The following is a 20739-nucleotide window of genomic DNA, read 5'->3' on the forward strand; positions in this document are numbered from 1 at the left end:
TCTGTATGACAAACAAGAGAGATAACTCAAGTTAAATTGACAAATTAAGGGTTTTCAATGTTTTAACGGAGGCATTTCAGAACATAATTATGGCTGATTTTTTTTATTCTTATTTCTTTTGTTGTTAAAAATACATCTAGCACATCTACTGGATTTATACACTAGTTGTTTATATTTGCGACCTGTTAATCCACTGTATTATTAGGTACTTACAAATCATGCCGAAATTATTTAAAATGATCTATTATTAGAAAAATAAAACAGAATTTGAACCCCATTTCCTGGCCTTCGGGCCAAGATTCCCCACTCCACGAACAATCTTTCTCTTAATTCAAAAACTTTTTATTTTCTAATGAAATTGAATTTTATTTTTTCACACACGCACGCACGCACACGCGCGCACACACACACACACACACACACACACACAAAATTTAAATAATAAAAAAAATTTAAAAAATGCATACACAAACAACTGTTTATAAATTGTAAATATGGTTTTGATTCTTAAACGCTGGGGATTTATTAGTTAGATTAAGATCCATAGAGTGAATGAGGTATTTTGGTAAATGTTGCCAGTCAAGAGTAAGACTCCAAAGTCTACATTTCTTACTTTTAATCACTTTAGTCACAAAGACCCTGAACCCTTTCTCTCCCCAATCTCTTGTAGGGCCTTGTGCCTAATTTTGTTGTTTAAAGATATTTTGTTTTTTACTTAATTGTATTTTCAAAATTTTTAAAAGCAATAAAATATATAAACAAGATCAAAGTGTAGTATCTGTTCTGATGCTACACTTCAATTTTTTTGTTCTCGGTTAGTGGATGAGGAATCCTTCACGACTGGGATACTTTTTAGTTTTGTTCCTTCTCTCATGTTAAAAAACCGATCTTGGTGTTCCACTCTTCCCTCGTGGGGAGGCTAGTAAATAGGTACTGTGGAGGAGTTGTGCGACCAATTCTGTATGACAAACAAGGAGATAACCCTCGAGCTCAATTGACAGATTAAGGGTCTTTAATGTTTAAACCAATGCATTTGAAAATGTAACTGTGGCTGTTTTTTGTTTTTTTGTTTGTTTTTTTGTTTTTTTGTGTTGAAAATACATCTGGTACATCTACTGAATCATTTTAGTAATTTTTAGGAATGTATACTAATTGCATCATGATACACACTTACGTAATAATGTTTTCACCTACAATGTTTGGTTTAGTTGTTTTGCTTTACGGCATATCAACCCTTTTCAGGTTATTTAAAGTCCTTCATAAAAATTCAGACATTTGATTTTTCTGAAATTTTAACAATAAGTATTGGATATTCATTAATAAATATTCTCCAAATTACAATTTCTTTGGGGTATTTCAAAAAGGCTTTTAAGGGACTTAATGAGAACAGCTTCCCATTTGAAAATTTGCATTCAATTTGATCCATAGTCATTAGAGACCAATTAAGAATTTATAATATGTTATAGAAAAATATAAAATACTCTTCTTTCTCGCATATTTCACTAGGTAGACAGGAGCGGGGAGCAAGCAGTGGGTGGATTTCAGTGACACAGCTCGTGGCTACCATCGCTTTTTGACTCTTCTTTTTTGTTTCGCTTGCTTATATCATCTATTCTCTTGCAGGTGTTTAACCCCGGTAGCTGTGAGGTCAACTACTTTATCTATTCACCTCCAGTGACATTAGTTTTGCAGGTTTGCATTCATCAACTGCTTACTTAGTCTGCCAATCGCCTGAATGTGTTTGTGTACACACACAGTTTCAACATGCGACATTAAGACCCCTTAACTTTTAAATTTTCTAAAATCAAGATCATATAATAGATTTTCATCAAATTTGGAAAGATTCTAGACATTAGATTCAGCATCATATGTCGATTTTAAAAGGGAACATACAATTGGTGCAAAACCATTCTATTATCTCTCTCTCTCTCTCTCTCTCTATACATATATATATATATAATAAAAATATGTGATTCCCTTGGATTTTACTTGTGCGAATGGAAATTTAATTAACTTTCTTGGATTAACTTTTTTGGATTTTACCGTCATTGGATACTTTACCTTTCACCAGACACGTGAAATCACCTTTTTCTTCAGCCTATTCCCTATGCTTCACTTTTTGTTATCAAGTAAGATCTTTGACTTACTTGCAGTTTCATCAAATACTTTTGTATGCAAAATCTGATCCCGCATTTTGCTAATTCCTACCCTCTGATGAGAAGGAAATTATTTCTTGGAAACTCCGCGGATTAAAGACTATCCACTTATTAAGTGTTTCCTTTTCAGATTAAATATGTTTTTAACTCTTTTTCAAAGTGATTTTTAACATGTTTTATTAACTATTTGCTCTTTATACATTAGTGTTGGGACGATTAATTGGAATTGAGAATCATAAAAATCGGAAAATTTGGGGGCATCGGAATCGGTATCGGAATCAGAAATATTGGTGCCTATTTTCCGATGCCAAATCGATTCTTTTGTATTTTCTTATTTGATTTTATTTAAAGTAAAATCTTCCATTGCTGGTAATGTTGATGAATTAGTAAATATTGATTGATTTTTAAATACCAATAAAGCTAAAATCGATAGATCATCCTCCACAAGTGTAATTTTGACGTTTGGGAAAATATCTGCATATTTTACATGTGTTTTTACGAAAATCGGGGCAAATAAGAATCTATAGTTTAATAATTAGAGATTTATAAAGAATCGGAATCGGTAATTGTATCGGAATCGGGAAAAATATTGGAATCATCCCATCACTAATATAGTATATAGTATTCCAGGTATAGTTTTCTTCATAAAGATTTGATAACCAATCATATTACTCTCACTGTTTAATGTTCAATAATAAATTCAGCAGTACATTTGTTTAGTATAAATTTGAATTTATGTAAACCTTTTTGGCTACATATGTGCATACATGTTTCAGCTAAAGACTAGGACAGGTTAAAGATTTGTCAAGCTAAAGTATTAAGTGGAAAATGAAAGTTAACTATTGGGTAATAACTAGGGCTATGACAAAAGAATATTCTTTTCATTGTTTTGACTCTCGAGTATATATATCAGTTAATATTTTATATGTTTTTAGATAGAGTGATGTGGTTCTCGATTGATTAACTGTGTTTGTGTCGGATATATATACTCAACAGTCAAAACAATGATAAGAATATTCTCTTGTCATAGCCCTAGTAATAACTCTTCCAAGCAGAGGATGTTAATTTGGAGGAAATAACATTAATTTATTTTTCAACTGTCCCTTAGTGTTTTTCATACAACCACTCGTATGATGAGTATAATTATTTTTTTGCTTAACTCATTTACATAACTGGTGTCGCTAAGGTAAATAAGTGCTTCACAACAACACAAAATCGATGCATTTTGCAGCATAGACAACAAAAACGAAAGAATTGAATATATATAAATGTTACCAAAGGCAAGATAACTTACTCTTCTACCTACCTGGATAAGTTTTTTTTTTGTGTGTGTGTGTTTTTTTAAACTTATTTTAATGTGTTTATTCAATTTAAAACACAATAACTGTTGAGTCTTCAGTTATAACAAGAAAAAAAAAAATGACTGACACGATAGGAGTAACGATAATCGCTCAAAAATCAAAAAAAAAATGTAGGTAGTACTCCACCCAATAAATGTCACGGTAAAAAAAAAAAGGAAAAACGTGCTTAACCAATTCGGACATTTCACATTCATTAATTTGAAACTTTTTCAGGTAATGACTGCAAAAAAATCCTCTCTGTAAGTAAGACATTCACAGCAAGTACTTGTGTTGCTTCCGAAACTGAAAATAACTTTCCTTCCGTGTGCTAAGCATCAAACTAAATTTCAATGAACAGAGTTTCTATCGAAGACCTTAAAATATGTGGAACACATTACCATGGGACTGTTTCCCTGCAAACTATAATAGTCGTCTTCAAATCAAATGTTATATCCTGTCCCCATAAGTAATGAAACTTTGTTTATTTCATTAATCATTTTCAATCCTTTCATTCTTCATCATCCAACCGAAATCTCATTAAAATTCATCCTAGAGTGGCTTTTATACTTGTTTCTATTTGAAAAAAAAATAGTTAAATGCTAAAAATTAATTTTCGATCCAGATGGGCGTTAGCAGTTAATAATTAAGTCGCCCCCTCTCCCACACAAACAATAAAGAAAATTGAAATTAATTTAATGGATTAAATTTTTAAAAAATAATGTTTTTTAATTTTTAAAAATTTTAAAGAAAAAATTCTTTTAGAATACAGATACATTTTCAAGAGAATAAAAGATTAAAAAAGGTAAATAATAATAAAGGACATTTTTTTTATCCTAAGAATGTCTTGGAGTTGAATCAACAGACATGAGTCATACAGGAAATGAAACGACAGGATCTTTTGATAGCATTAGTTATTTAAAAATAAGACAAGAACAAGGACATCCCTATAATAGGCCAAGCGATCAGGCAACTGGGGTCTTTTACCGGATGCAATGTGAATTTTCTTAGGTAATCAATATAAAATTCACTGACAGAAGGAAGATAAGTTTGATGTGTTTTACATATCCACCGATTTGAGATTTAGCCAAATTTTTTTTTATTATGACGTTTGAATTTTTGAGATGAGGATTGGTTATTCACATTATTTGGATTCAACGGACTACTGTTCTCATCTTGAGTGTGATTTTCACAACGTTTCGGTCGATGGAACCTCCGACCTTCTTCAAGCGTATCTTAGAACCTCTATCCAGTCATGTGGCTGATAGAACAAGAGCACACTACCCTCGTGAAGTAAATAAAGGGTTCCGCTCAAAATTCCGTCCAAATTCCTGAGTTCAACAGAAACATTCCCGACTTCGACAAGATAGACCTGAAGAAGGTCGGAGATTACATCGACCGAAACGTTGTAAAAATCACACTCAAGATGAGAACAGTAATATGATGAATCCAAATAATACAAAATTTTTTAGTGTTTTTCTTCTTTTAAACCCCCCCCCACATACCCACCCACACATTGAAAGCCTATTGGAAAGAACTAGAATATCTACTAGACACTATCCCCGAGTGTCTGAAGTCTCTCTGTACAGGGGTTTGTCAGTATACTTTTTGCTACAAGTAAATCCTGACTAAATATTCAAAATAGCGTAGTTATTCTGGCTTTTTTTTTTTTTTTTTTTTTTACATAGTAGTTATCACTTATCAAGGCCCGGAAGCCACTCGGGGATAAGGGTTATTGCGTGTACAGTAATCAATGGGATAATATCGTAATAATCATTAGTAATGGAGATTTGATAAAGTGTCTTACTGAAGGGGGCGGTTTATCAGGAATTTATTTATGTCGAACTTGAAGACATTCAAGTTGTAGTCAGGTGAGAAACAGGCAAACGGAAGAGAGTTCCACAGGCATGCATTTCTAAGAAAGAAGCTTTGTTCATGGAATCTACGTTTTGATTTAGGCACAGATAAAGAATAGGAATATTATTGACAGTGGTTTCAGCTAGACGGGTGTTTTTCGTGAAAGATAGGCGAGGGGGGGGCCAGAGATTGGAGATCCGACGAGCACTTGTCATGGAAATAATGATAAAACAAAGACATGCTTGCAACGTCTCTTCTGTGGGAGAGAGGTTGCAGGGAAGAGAAAAGGGCATCCCCCACTAAGCCACGAAGTCTATTTTTTACTCTGTCAAGGCAGGATAGGCTGTTTATAGCAGCTCCTGCCCAGATGTAGCAGCAGGACTCCATCCTTGGACATACTTGGCTTTTATATAGATAGAGAATTGCATCAGTAGTGAGATATCTTCTGGAACGGTAGAAGGATCCTACCATTTTACCAGCAACCTTGGCAACAGACTTGATGTACGTGCTCCATTTCAGGTCAGGAGTAAAGGTCAATCCCAGAAGCTTATCAAAACATGGCGCTTCCCCTAGACGAGAGCCATCCATTTCAATTGATGCCAGATGGGGATCAGAGCATTGATGATGTAAAGATAGGAGCTTGGTTTTAGATGCATAAAATGTAACCAGCCACCTCTTCCTCCACTGTACCATGCGCTCAAAATAAGAGGAGAGAGAATCAGAGAGAACTTTGTCATTTACAGCCTTTGATGTGTTATAGATGGTCGTGTCATCAGCATAGATTTCAACGAATGATTTAAGTATGTGCTTTGGGAGATAATTGATGTAGATGAGGAAGAGAGTTGGGCCCAGGATGGACCCCTGAGGGACTCCAGCATTAATACTGTGGACCTCCGATTTCTGTCCATCAACCACTACTCTAATGAGCCTCTCAGAGAGAAATAATTTAATAATTGAGAAAACATTTCCAGTTATACCGTAGCTGGAAATCTTGTGAAGTAGGCCTTTATGCCATAACTTATCGAAGGCCTTTGATATGTCAAGAGCAATTGCCCTAGAAAGGAAGCCTTTGTTGAGAGATTCACAAATCCTATGAGATATAACTGTTAGCACATCTGTTGTAGATCTGGCAGAACGGAAACCATATTTCATATCACTAAGAAGGTTATTTCTGCTGAGGCGGTTGACTACTTGTTTTCTAGAGTCTTGGGAAGCACTTCTCCTTAAGGCAACGCTTAAACAGTTTTGTAAGTATGGGGGCTAGTTCTGGTTGAAGCTTTTTCAGCACTATAATTGGAATGCGGTCAGGGCCAGTTGCTTTACTGGAATCAAGGTTCTTGATTAGCTTGGCGGCCTCACGCACAGATATTTGTATGTTGCATAGCGTGTTGTCTGTTATAGAAGGAAATACAGGGAGTTGATGGCCTTCGTCGCATAGGGTAGAATAAGCTGCAAGTTCTTGGCAAATAGTTTGGCCTTGTCTGATGCTGACGAGAATACCTCAGGTCCATTGATGATGGTTGGGATAGAACGCATGCTTCTGTTCAGGATCCTGTTTGCAATTTGTCAAAACTGGTGGGAACCGAGCTGCTGCTCAGCTACTTTGGATTTAATGGACTGCGCATATAGCTCTCTTGCATTTTTCATTACTCTTTTACAGTAGTTGCTGGCAGTCCTGAAAGCAGTTTTAGTCATCTATTATGTTGGTAGCTATGGAAAAAGTGATTCTGGATCAAATAACATCTCAGTATGAGTAACCTACACTAGCTTTTACGAGGAATGGTGCGTCATTTCCAAATGATGTTACCTCAAGTAACAGCACTACGCTGGATACTCCACCAAACTAGATGAATTCTTGTCCTGGAATCTATTAATACGAAGAGACAAAAGATAAAAAGAAAAGAAATATACTATAACAGATTTAAATGGTCAAAGGGAAATGATGTTCTCAATTTCTTTAATGTGTGTGTGCATATATATATATATATATATATATATATATATATATAAGTTCTGAAAATATATATGGCAATTACGCTACACAGAATATTCCACGTTTCATTCTCATGAGAATTCGTCAGGCGCAAGTTATGAAAATATGTATGGCAATTAAGCTACACAGAATATTCTACGCCTGACGAATTCTCACAAAAATGAGATGCGGAATGTTCTGTGTAGCTTAATTGTCATATATATGTTCATAACTTATTACATAGCTCTACGTATGTATCGAGCACTGTTGAAGTAAATACTGAAAATTTATGCATAAAATGATATCTTTGTATATTAATTTATGTGATAAAATGAAATTATATAAATGCATTATTTTATGCACTGAAAATGCTAATGTTTCAGACAAATAGTCGGTTAAAACCAGAAGTCATCGTCAGGCGATTTAATAATTGGTTGCTTTCCACAGAAGAAAGCAGTCACGTGTCGCGACCATGTAAATTTGTTTATATATATATATATATATATATATATATATATATATATATATATATATATATATATATATATATATAAGGAAAAGAAATCAAGACTGTACATTAAAATTTACAATAAAATGTATTGTTCGACAGAATACACCAAAAGCGGCGGACCTGAACAAGAATCACCCCCCCCCCCCATAATTTTAATCGGTATCCTGCAGTTGGTATGTTTTACGACGTAAACCAGCGTCGTATGAACACTCCCAACCGTCCCATGTTAAGAACGGTTTTCCGAATAAACATCCCCAACCTTGGAAACTATACTACATACTAAAACACGCTTCTCGTTCAGGTCCGCCTCAAAAAACAATTTTATATATATATATATATATATATATATATATATATATATATATATATATATATATATATCATTCTATGCTATATCTAATGTGGACAAAGGTGAATCGGTGTTAACCACGTTGTGTATGAGACAGAGACGCACCTAACGTTATATTTTCAGTTAAAACGGAAGGAAGCACCTTACACACACAAACACAGTGATTCAGGGTTTCTATGCAAACGAGAGTGAGCGCGAGAGAGAGAAAGAGAGACTCAGTTCAGAGAAAGTACCGACTCATTTACGTCTAATAAATGTTGGATGCCTTCAATCAGATCTAACGGATTATTAGCAGAGCATTTTTTGTGAATACAGACAAAAACACAATCGATGTGTCCGTTAAAAAGCCGGCTAGTCTTTCTGAAGAGAGAGAGAGAGAGAGAGAGAGAGAGAGAGAGAGAGAGAGAGAGAGAGAGAGAGAGAAAGAGGCACACACACACTTTTGCAAATAAGCTACACAGAAACGTTTGCGTTTCATTCCATAGAGAAATTCGTCAGGCCAACAAAATGTTGATTAAACAGCTTATGCTTGTATCTACTCCGCTTTTTACTTTGGATTAATTTTCGCTAAAAGAAAGAAAAAATTAATCTTGTTTTATTTAGTAGTTATCCCAAATAGGTAGTAGACGAGACGTTGCCATCCTGTCTTTGTTTTATCATTATTTCCAATGGCAAGTGCTCAGCTGAGCTTTAATCTCTGGTTCCCCTCTCGGCAATCTTTCACGAAAAACACTCGTTTAGCAGAAACCACTGTCAATAATATTCCCCATTCTTTATCTGTGCCTAAATCAAAACGTAGATTCCATGAACAAAGCTTCTTTCTTAGAAGTGCACGTCTGTAGAACTCTTTCGTTTGCCTGTTTCCCACCTGACTACAACTTGGATGTCTTCAAGTCCAACATAAACAAATTTCTGATGAACCGCCCCCTTAAGTAAGACACTTTATCAAATCTCCATTACTAACGATTACTACGATATTATCCCATTGATTACTGTACACGCAATAACCCTTATCCCCGAGTGGCTTCCGGGCCTTGATAAGTGGTGACTATCATGTAAAAAAAGAAAAAAAAAAAAAAAAAAAAAAAAAAAGCTCGGCGTTGCTCGGTCGTAAACTACGCTTGAATACATGAATTAACTATTATAGCGCCTATTCCCTATTGATGATTATATTGTATCCAATATGTAATATTGGGTTCAAAAGTAAAAAAAACAATGACTTAGGTGCCACTGGCTAGAATCAAAATCAAAACATTTAGCACTCCAGCCTTAGTCGTTACCGTATGAGCTATCGTCAGATGGATAAGAAACGGTTAAAAATGAACCGAGTTTAACATATAAAATGTATATTTGAGCAGGTGTAGAAGAGCCAAGCTTCACTTTTTTTCAATTTTGACCCCTTAGCAGCTATTTTTACCGGCTAAAAAAAAAACAAATCGAATTTGTTCAACATGTTCAAATCCTCTACATTTCAAGTTTCAAATCTGTAGACCAAAAATTAACGGAGTAGTTTAATAGACCGTTTCCTCAGACAGACAAGGTCACTTTCATATAAATAAAACAATGACCCACAAAGTATGCAATCATTTGACCTCCCTCACACTGCACTGTGCCCTTACAATTTGTAAAGATGGAGACAGAGAGACACAGACAAACAGACAAGGTCACTTTTATATGTATACTAGCGCGGAGGGGGGGAGGCTTTGCTTGATCGTAAAATACGCTTAAATATAATATTTTAATTTGTCCATATTTCGTATATATTATTATTGAGTCGTGATTTCAAAAGTAAAAAAAGTATTTGGGTGGCATCAGCTAGAATTGAAACCGAAAGCAAAGCTGTAGCATTCAAAGCTGGTGACGTTACCACTGTACCAATGTGACACGCATGTGAGCTGATTAAAAATAAAGATGAATATACAAAATGTATAACGATTTTTTTTCAATTTTGATCCCTTAAAAACTATTTTAACCGGCTAAAGACTCATAAAAGAAGGGTCCATAAAAATCCAATCATTTAAGGCCCCTAGCGTCGCTCTACGACTTTTAGTTTCGGTAGAGATAGAATTTGAAAATATGGAGATAGAATTTGAAAATATGGAGACAAATAGACCTCGGTCTCCCCAAAATGCAATCATTTCACCCGCTTCACACTTCTCTGTGACTCTGCATCTTAGAAATGATTTTATTAAATTATTATTATTTACTAGCAGGTCGCTCGGCGTTGCTTGATTGATATTTCGATTTATGTACTTTTTTTTATTCATTAATATAGCGCCTATTCTCTATTGATTATTATATTATACCCAACATGTAGTACTGATTTCAAAAGTAAAAAAATGACTTGGGTGACACTGACAAACACAAAGAGTTTTATAAATTTGATTATTAATGTGTATCATTGCTTTGGTCTTCAATTTCTTATATAAATATCCATACACATGCATGGTTCTTTATAGAATGTCTGTAATTTCTTTATCATAGAAATTACGTTTTAATCTAATATATAAACCGCTATATGTCTGTCTGTCAGTCTGTCTCCATATTTTCAAACTCTATCTCCTCCGAAACTAAAAGTCGCAGAGCGGCACTAGGGGCCGCAAATGATTGGATTTTTTACGGGCCGTTCTTTTATGGGTCTTTAGCTGGTTAAAACTGTTTTTAAGAGGTCAAAGATGAGTCAAAATTTAAAAAATTCTTAAATACGCCCAGGCAAAGCCCCCTCCCTTCTCCATCAGTCAAAAATAATTTGCTTCTAACTAATTCCAAATTATTCTTTAGGTCTACATTGCTTTAGTGTATTATAAAAATTATTTTAAAAACATGTAATATATTGGTTATCATATTATGTTAATTTCTTTCAATTTATAAAACATGTATCCAAATTGTTTAAAGTATCTTTTAGACATACGTGATATTCAAACTTGGGTCATAGACTATCTTAAGAATGCTCATTCTATTTTTCAATCAATATTTGCATACAACCATACAATAACTACAAATACTAACTTTTAAATAGTATATAGACTTAATGCGATTTATTCCTATATATATATATTTTTATTTGAACTTTCAGCAATGCATATTCTAGCTCCACAATTATTTTGTAGAGGGCAATTCGGCCTTATTACATTGCTACCACTTCCCTTTTTCTCATTTCTATCTGAATCATTATTATTATAGTTGATACTTCTATGCCAATTTGATTTTTATCTTTGCTGTTTTGATTATTACGTCCCTTAATAATCATTTCTAAGTTTGCATGGCAGCTGCAACTTAATTTTAATTTACTTTTTCTTAAATAAATTACATAGAGCGCTAGTTACAGAAAACATTTATCAGTAAGATAAATTTCTTAGTTATCAGCTTCTGATTACATGGTGGGGTAAACTAAATAATATTTCTCTTTCTCTCTCTCTCTCTCTCTATATATATATATATTATATTAGCTATGTCAACATTGAAATTAGATACAAGAAACAAAATATGATATATATTATATTTTGTTTCTAGTATCTAATTTCAATGTTGACATAACTAATATTTATAGAGCCATTTTTAGACGTTACTTAATTTCTTAATATAGCGTTTCATTAGTAGAGTGCCTGTAAAGTTTATACACGGTGTACGGCTAACATGAAAGATGACAATGTGCCCGAATATATCAGTAGATGTATGGTAGATTCATTAGAAGATAAAGATTTATAGAAAGAGGGAGCACGGAATAAAACATGAGTGAGGCTTTATGAATACAGTGAAGGAAGTGGGGGATGAGGATGATGCAAAATGTAGAACATAGATGATGAATGAAAAAAATTATTCACACACGCACACATATATTCACATACATACATATATTTATATCTACACGCACACACGTATAAATTCACACACACATATTTCCATGCATACATGCAAATACCCACACACATACATACATGCAAATATCAACACACATATCCACATACGTACACGTATCCATGCACACAACACACACGCACATATAAATATATCCATATGCAACACACACACAATGCATATATATCCACACACACATACGACACACATCTATAAACATATATATATCTACACACACACACATATATGTCTACACGCATATATATATATATATATATATATATATATATATATATATATATATATACACACACACGCATATCTACATACACGGACACACACACATATCTACACACACATACATATAGTGGATAATTCTATCTTAAAACAGCATATATGCTGCTCCCCATTTGGGGGTACAAAATTGGTAAAAGGGAAAATTATTCCCAACTCGCATTTAGGTAAAAATGCACTTTCGTATAAATAACTGAATTCAGTCAAAAAGTATCGCAAGACAAAAACAAATAAATAATATCCGCACACATATACACATACATACAACACACACATATATTCACACACAGTCTTACGGTTATCTATTCATACACATCAGATCATATAGCAACCAGTTATGTTCATTTCAAAAAAAAAAAAAAAAAAAAAAAAAAAAGTCTTAACTTCAGACTTCTGTTGGGGAGGATGGTAGGTATCTTTAATCTCAGAATTTGGAATAGGTAGTACATAGTAAGTTTACAGTTCACAAAAGTACGGACGTTTAAAATAATGGGTAGAAAGATTATGTAGCTCTTCGGAAGGAAGAGGGGGGGTGTAAACGTGTACAAGAATCAGATGTCCAAGAGAGGCTGTTGCAAGAAGCAATGGCCAAATTAAGCACGAGGTAAAACAAAACACATTCATTCATCGATCGATAAACCAATTCACGTCTTTTACGTCTCGTAGGTTGTGCGAATCGGGGGTGAACGTTTTTCGTAATGCCGGCTCGGTGAGCTTCGTTGCTACTTAGCAACTTATTTCGAGCGTAACTGCTGGATTAAATGATTTAGATGAAAACACGATTTAAGGTCCTTATGTACTTGCCTACCCACATAAAGCCAACCTTAATGTGGGAGGAAACCCCCCTGGGCCCTGCTCCTCAAATAGGGACACTCTGGATTAGGAGATTTTTTTTAATTGCCTTAATCTAGAAGGATTTCTTCTTTACTGACCAAAAACAGAAAAGATGGTCACTTTTGGCAACGTGTCCCAGCAAATAAACACATCCCAACCTCGAAAGCCGTTCTTAACATGGGGAAGGTGGGGGTGTTTATTCCGAAAGCCGTTCTTAATATGGGGAGGTTGGGGTGTTTATAATACGCTGGGGAACGTCGTAAAAATTGACCAAAAACATTAAGTATAGTATTAGACAGACACTAAACTTTGCTCCTCGGGGTCTTTATATACTCGGGCTAAGAGTGTAGTCTGTTCTTCATATGCTACCCTTCAATTTCTTGTTCTCTCTCAGTGGAAGAGAAATCCTACACGACTGAGAAGATTTTTATTTTTGTTCCTTTTCTCTACATTAAAAAACGACCCTGGCGTCTAACTCTGTCCCGTGGGGAGGCATTGTAAATCAGAAGAAAAGGAATCCTCTCTCGAGACTGGAGAATTTTTTTGTTTTATATTTGTGTTTCAGTCTGGATAGAGTGACCCCCGTTCCCTTTATTTCACTTTTTTTTTTTTTTATTTATTCAAAAGCAAGCTTTGGATCTTTGTCCCCACCCTCCGCCACTTCCTCTACTGTGGAGTGGAGAGATAACGGATGCTGGTTCTTTTTCTATGAGCAATAGAAGTGATCCCTAGGTCAGTTTAACGGAGAAGGGATAGGAAACAGTTCAGTCTCCCTGTCACATACGAATATGGACGGGGGGGGGGGGAAGGCTCCGGACATTTTCTCCCACCCCGACATCGTGGAACTCTGGTAATAAACCAATCCCAGGTAGAATACTTTCGAGATAGAACAGATACTATACTCTCATCCAATTGCGAAGCATTCCTTGTTACTTGCATACGAGGGTAAGAGTTAGACACAAAGTCGTTTGTTTTTTTATTATTATTATGTCGGGGAAATCCAGCTCTATCAAAAGGGGCAAGATTGAAACAAAAATAAAAATTTCCTTAGTCTAGAAGGATTCTCTAAAAGATAAAATCTAGTATCAGATACTGCACTTTACTTCTAGGCAATGTCAATCAAACAATCACCATTGTTTAGTTTAATTTCGTTTCATATAGAAATTTGGGTGCTTGTTAAGATGGAATCGACATATCGTTTTTGTTTTGGTTTTTTTTGGGGGGGGGGGATTTTTACGACGTGCCCTCACTGCCCCAGCGTATAATAAACACCCCAACCTCCCCATGTTAAGAACGGCTTTCGGAATAATCCCCCCCAACCTCGAAAGCCGTTCTTAACATGGGATGGTTGGGGGGAGGGTTATACTACGCTGGTGCAGGTCGTAAAAAAACAAAAAAACAAAACAAAAAAAAACACGTTTTTTTTTAATATGTCGTTTTAAATAATTTAGTTCTCTTCCACTGCAAAACACCAGTGTCGGAAAGTGAGATTAAGAAGTCAGTGTCCCACTGTCCCAGAGAAGGGGCACTTTGACCTGCTCGGGCAGCCCCGTTGACATTCACCGGTGATGGCGCTTCGGGTGATTAGCAATAAGCTAACCCCTTCTCAAAGAGAGAAGGCAAAGCCTGGGAGAGTGAACCTAACCTCCTAGAACTGCACAGAACTTAACTCTCACCGCAAAAAATCAACAGGGAGCAGATCATTACAAGAATGGTCTACCTCTTGATTTTAGGGGACCCAGGATAAAAATCCTTAGCTGCGTATGTCGAAAATAGTAATATATCCAAGGATTACGAAAATTAATCGAGCAGAAAAACTGCTATTATGTTTTTAGTTAAAAAAAAAATCTATCGCTGCTACAAATGTCGGTCTAATCTAAATGTTGCGTTCACAACTTATGTCATCTGTGTGTGAACTCTTCACTGTCTACTTTATAACACATAAGAAAAATGCAATTTTACCCAATTTTCCGTAAAAATGATTAACCTATAACTAACTTTCTGCCCGATGAATTTTCGTCATTTTTTGATATATTACTATTTTCGACATGACGATGAAGTACGTGATATTGTTTTTGCTTAAAACGTTATTTAAAAAAAATTGCGCTGCTGAATCTTTCTTTAACAAGTACCGAAATCTGTAGTGTTTATGGTGTGATATATTTGAAAACAATTTTTAGACATTTTCTTTTGTTTAAATAATACAAACAATACGCACGAGCACGATATAATTTTAACAAACAATGAAGCATTGCTTCATGAAGCAATAGAGCGCGAATCGAAGGTAAACTAAAAGCTTCTTTTTTTTTCAAGTTGGGGGGGGGGCTGATTTTTCACATTTGACTTAATCCGCTTACGAAAGTAATGATTAAAAAAATGTTGAGGGTAAAATTATACCCTTTTGTCTCTAAATTGTCAATAAAAAAAAATAAAAATAAAATAAAAATGCAACCTTATTTTTTATGAGCGATTACACCGCAACATATTGGAAATATGCGAAAAAAAAAAGTATTTATGCAAAAATAGGGATCGTACTATTTTTTAGATAGGATTTTCAAGCAAAATTCAATTTTTACGATATCTTTTGTTTATTAAATAGTTAGGGGAAAGTACAGAACAGTTACTAAACTCATTCTCTTCCCCATATTAAGAACGGGTTTCTAAATAACGTCATTATTTCAGCATGGTGAATATTCTGCACGAGTACAAACAAAATTTTAGATTTTAGAGGAGGGTTCACCTTACTATTTAACTTAAAATGATCATTCTTGACCATATAACGTAGGACAGAATGGGTAGCCATTTCATTTGTATTTCCAAAAATGGACACTATTTTAAAATTTGATAAATGATTATATGCTCCGCCGTATTCTATGTGGTTAAAAGGTGGGTGATCATTTTACTTTCATGTTATATATTAAAGTGCCCTCCTACTCCGAAAATCATTTTCGTTGAAAAATTTTCCAGGTATTCTCAGAATGGTGACAATAGTTAGCATCAGAAAAATCGGGGGGGGGGGGGTCCATAACTATGTATGTGTGTGCGCGCAAATATTTAACCGATAAACTCTTAAATTACTGATCACATAACACTGAAATAAGCAGGAAATAGTAATCATACACCAATGATAATTCATAACGATTAAAATCTTTGTTTGGATGGATGAATAACGCGTACAGTCGCGTATGTCGGCAAGTTGAAACAAAAAATGTTCATTTCAACTTGCCGACATATTTCTTTTACTTTTGCTCATGCGCAAATTCATTCGTAGCTTGAAGTGGTTTAATTTTACGTATTTATCTATCTTTCGGTAGCTGAAACGGTAGGGAAAGAGGCTGGAGCGCTCAAATGCTTTAGTTTCGATTCTAGCGGATGATAGCCTCTAAATCATCTATTTTAAACTTTTGAAAGCAATACTATGTAGATTAGGCACAACATAATCGCTAGAGAATTGGTTCGATAACAATAAATACGACATAAAATATACTTAAGCGTATTTTATGACCGGGTAAGGCCACGCCCCACCCCACGCGCCCTCCGCTATTATTTAACATTTTTATTTCATAAACTTAACACACACACATTACAAATGCAGAAAACAAGGATTTACACGCATTCAATGACCAAACCAAAATGAGTATGAAATTAAATTGCCTTTATGGGGGGGGGTCATTTAATAATATATTTTAAAATAAATAAGGATTTCAAAAGGTACAAAAAAAAAGTTGACTTTTTTCTTTCTTGGCTTTCGGGCCAAGATAAGATCAAAGTGTAGCAAGCAATGCATCTGTTCTGATGCTGGCTGTACTTCATTTTTTGATCTCGGTTAATAGAGGAGAAATCCTTCATGACTGATGACTGATACATTTTTTTTTTGTTACTAACCAGAGTGCCCCTTTTTGAGGAGCTAGTTTCCCCTTCACATTAAAAACCGACTTCATGTCTAAATTTGCCCTCGTGCGGAGGCAAGTAAAGAAAAAAAAAAAATTCGATTTTGTTATGCGACTATTGCACGTGTTTTCCCCTGGACATTTGCCATTAACTTCAATTCAAGTTAGAAATTAATTTATGGCATTGAGAGCTTCGAAATCACTATCGAATTTTGCAAGGCTGCTGCGATAATCTATATAAAAAAAAATTCATTATAATTAAATAGATAAGAAAACTTACATTTGTTACCGCGCTCCTATCGTATTTAAAAATAAAAAACATTTGAGTTTGGGGAGGGGGATTTCAAAGCACAATGAAAATGAATTAATTTGCATCGAAAATTTACGCATTATTGCTTTAAAATATTTTACCAATTTTTTTTTTTTTTTTAAATAATTAATGTTTTTGTAAACAGACTTGAATAATTTTTATCACTCATAGAAGAAAAGGCGAAATAAGTGAGATATTCCAACGACCCCTATACTAAAATTGAACCAAAATTATTTTTCGTTTTTAAATATAAAATTTAAACCGAAAAGACTGATACAAATAGAATAACTTCAGTCTCCAATGGATTGCTTTGCCGGGGATTATTGTAGATTAAAGACTATCAGCTACCCCATACCTCAGTGAGATTCTACTTCTTTTTAGGCGATTACATGTGAGCACCTTGAAAAAACTTGGTGGAAAAAGAAACAAATAGAATTTCGAGCGGAGGATCAGTTTCGCATATAAATTTAAAGTTAAACTGGTCCCAATTTTCTGGGCTATATTAGCGTTTTAGGACAGTTAACCATTCTGTTTGTTTTTTTGTTTTGTTTTTTTGTTTTTAGGGGTCTACTTTTTTGCGATTACGTATGGTTATACGGAATTGTCACTCAGATTTGAGGCAAAGGATACACACATTTAATTAACTACTCTAAAAACTTATAATAGCTTGGAAATGAGATCAATTTACGTTAAATTTTATGATCTACCTCTCATCTCTAAATACTAAAAAACAATATAGTTTTTATTTCTTTCTGCCATACGTAATCGCCTAAAAAGGGTAGAATCTCATTTTGTGTACATTTCTCAACGTGACTAAGATTTTTATTTATTCATTATTATTAATCGAATATTTATTGAAATCAAAATTATAATAGCGTAACACGAAATCCGAAAAATCATATAAAAAATTACTTAAATACAAAGTTAAATCCACCAGAATGTATTTCGATTTCTTTGTAAACAAGAAAACCATTTTTTTTCTTTGTTAATCGTTGAAAAAAAAAATGAATGATTTAGTGACCGTTCGAAATTTGAACGGAATTTAGGAGCCTTTAAACTGTCATTTGAACTGGTTTTAACATTCTTAGCAAATCGTTTTAGTTAATTAAAAGATGGAAAGCTTTGGAAAGCCTTTACTAAACAAACTTTTCGATATTTTACATTTTTTTAACGAATTTCAAGCCGTAAACTGCTTCGCGCATTTCCGGGACTGGCTTAGGATTCTCTGTATGTACTGCAGTTTTCCGGATGTATATTTCTTACAAGTACGACCAAAATGGCATAGAATAATTTTTAAATAGTAACAATATAAAAATAATAAAAACACTCCCGAGCAACGCCGGGTAGATACTGATAGTTAATAATATTGATCTTGATTTTTCTTTTTTTTTTTAATAAAGAGAAAGAGGGACAGAGGGGGGGGTAAATTTAACCCATTTTTTCTTGTCGCCCCCCCCCCACACAAAAAAAAATAACAAACAAACATAATTAGAATATAATAGAAATACAATCATAACGTAGTAATATATTCCTTAAATAGCGGTTTTAAATACGATTAATTTTAGATATCTTGAATTTTTCAGCTTTAAAATATCTACCACCAAAACATCATCTTAACAAAATTAGACCCAGTTTTATAACAATTTGGTTCAATTAATAATTCAATGACCAATAAATACCGTAATAATTGGGCCATAATTGTTTCCACGATAGCCATCTTAAAGCTGAAAAGTTCAAGATGGCTCGGTTTTATAATTATAGACTACTTAAAGGAAAAACGGGATATCTTCACGGTAATTCAATTAGCAAAAATACATAATATTTAACATAAAGTTGCGAAACTAAATGCTGGATCGTTGCCAACGTTTAGAAGGAAATAACTTTCTAACCAACTTTGGTAAACTTTAACAGATTAAAATTAACCAGGAGTTAAAGTAGTGGTTACCGTTGTTCCCTAATAAAACCACGATTTTATTTGCGATCAGATAGTTAGTACTTAAATTTCCTTTTCTCTCTTTTTTTTTTTTTTTTTTTTAAGATCCCTATAAATGTCCCCTTTTTACCTAATACGAAATATATTTTTTTAAAATAATAGAAAAGAAGAAAAAAAAGAATTGATAAATAATAACAACAACAAAAACAATTAACCTGGAAAAAATTAAACCAAAATAATATGAAACCTTTTTTTTTTTTTTTTTCGGATTTGTATACAAAGCACACACGCACATGCTAGTGGCTACAAACTGGGTGATCTGTTTACTACATATAATCAATTACAAACTGATCCCTCAGTTTATGCCAGGGCATCGCATAATAAGTTTCAAAGGGTACTTCGGGGTGAGTTTATTAACTTACCGTAGATATTAAATGGTGTAGGCTCTTCATCCAGGGCTCCAGTTAGGAGCACATAGTATGTAGATGTCCAAAGAATGGCCAGGCATTGTCCTAGCCTAGTCTGGCCGTACATAGTGTAGCATTTCCTAGATTGGGCGCTGCGACCGTTGTACAGAAACAGGCACAAAAGCCGACATTGCTCGCGTAATGTTCACAACACACAAACATTGCCGCCCTGACTTTCGGTTGGTCGACGCTATGGAACACCAAACAGCAATAATTTTACTACGGAAGACCTAACGGGATATAAATTAAAGGAAGGAGTACTTTTTTTTTTTTTAATTCGATTATTTGAAAATAGATTTTTTTATTTACTATTTTTTTTCTTTAAATAATTAAAATAAAATAAAGGTTTATATAAACCGACTTAATCTCCATTATGAATATATTACATCTTCTTCTTCTTCTTCTTCTTCTTCTTCTTCTTCTTGTTATTATTATTATTATTATTATTATTATTTATTTATTTATTTATTTATTGTTGTTGTTGTTGTTGTTGTTGTTGCGTATAACTATTAACTTATTCGATGCCTCCGTTCTATCTCGAAAGACAAAGGAGCAACTGCGCATGTGATTGTGAGGCAAGGATTGCGCAATCTCCAATCACACCTCTCCTGAATCGACACTGTTTAAGTCTAGTGACAAGAAGTCCAGCAATGGAAAGAAAGTTGTTGTTGTTGTTATTGTTATTATTATTATTATTATTATTATTATTATTATTATTATTATTATTATTATTATTAATAATAATAATAATAATAATAATGATGATAAATTATTATTATTATTATTATTATTATTAATAATAATAATAATAAATTATTATTATTATTATTATTATTTTATTATTATTATTATTATTATTATTATTATTATTATTGTTATTATTATTATTATTATTATTATTATTGTTATTATTATTATTATTATTATTATTATTATTATTATTATTATTTGTTGTTGTTGCTGTTGAAAAA

At 33.7% G+C, this 20739-nt stretch overlaps 1 protein-coding gene across 2 annotated transcripts in view; it reads right to left on the minus strand.

Annotated features, from left to right (window-relative positions):
- Window positions 1–19985, minus strand: part of LOC145263731 (disintegrin and metalloproteinase domain-containing protein unc-71-like) — a 647136-nt gene extending 627151 nt beyond the window's left edge. For both annotated transcript variants that reach the window (XM_080120710.1, XM_080120709.1), the window contains exon 1: window positions 19724–19985. In XM_080120710.1, the coding sequence (XP_079976836.1) occupies window positions 19724–19835 (112 nt within the window). In that variant the 5' untranslated portion in view covers window positions 19836–19985. The remainder of the gene's footprint in view (window positions 1–19723) is intronic.
- Window positions 19986–20739: the final 754 nt, after the last annotated feature.

Source organism: Euprymna scolopes, chromosome 39 (assembly GCF_053919585.1).
Source record: "Euprymna scolopes isolate OS-2025 chromosome 39, ASM5391958v1, whole genome shotgun sequence".
Lineage (NCBI taxonomy): Eukaryota > Metazoa > Mollusca > Cephalopoda > Sepiida > Sepiolidae > Euprymna > Euprymna scolopes.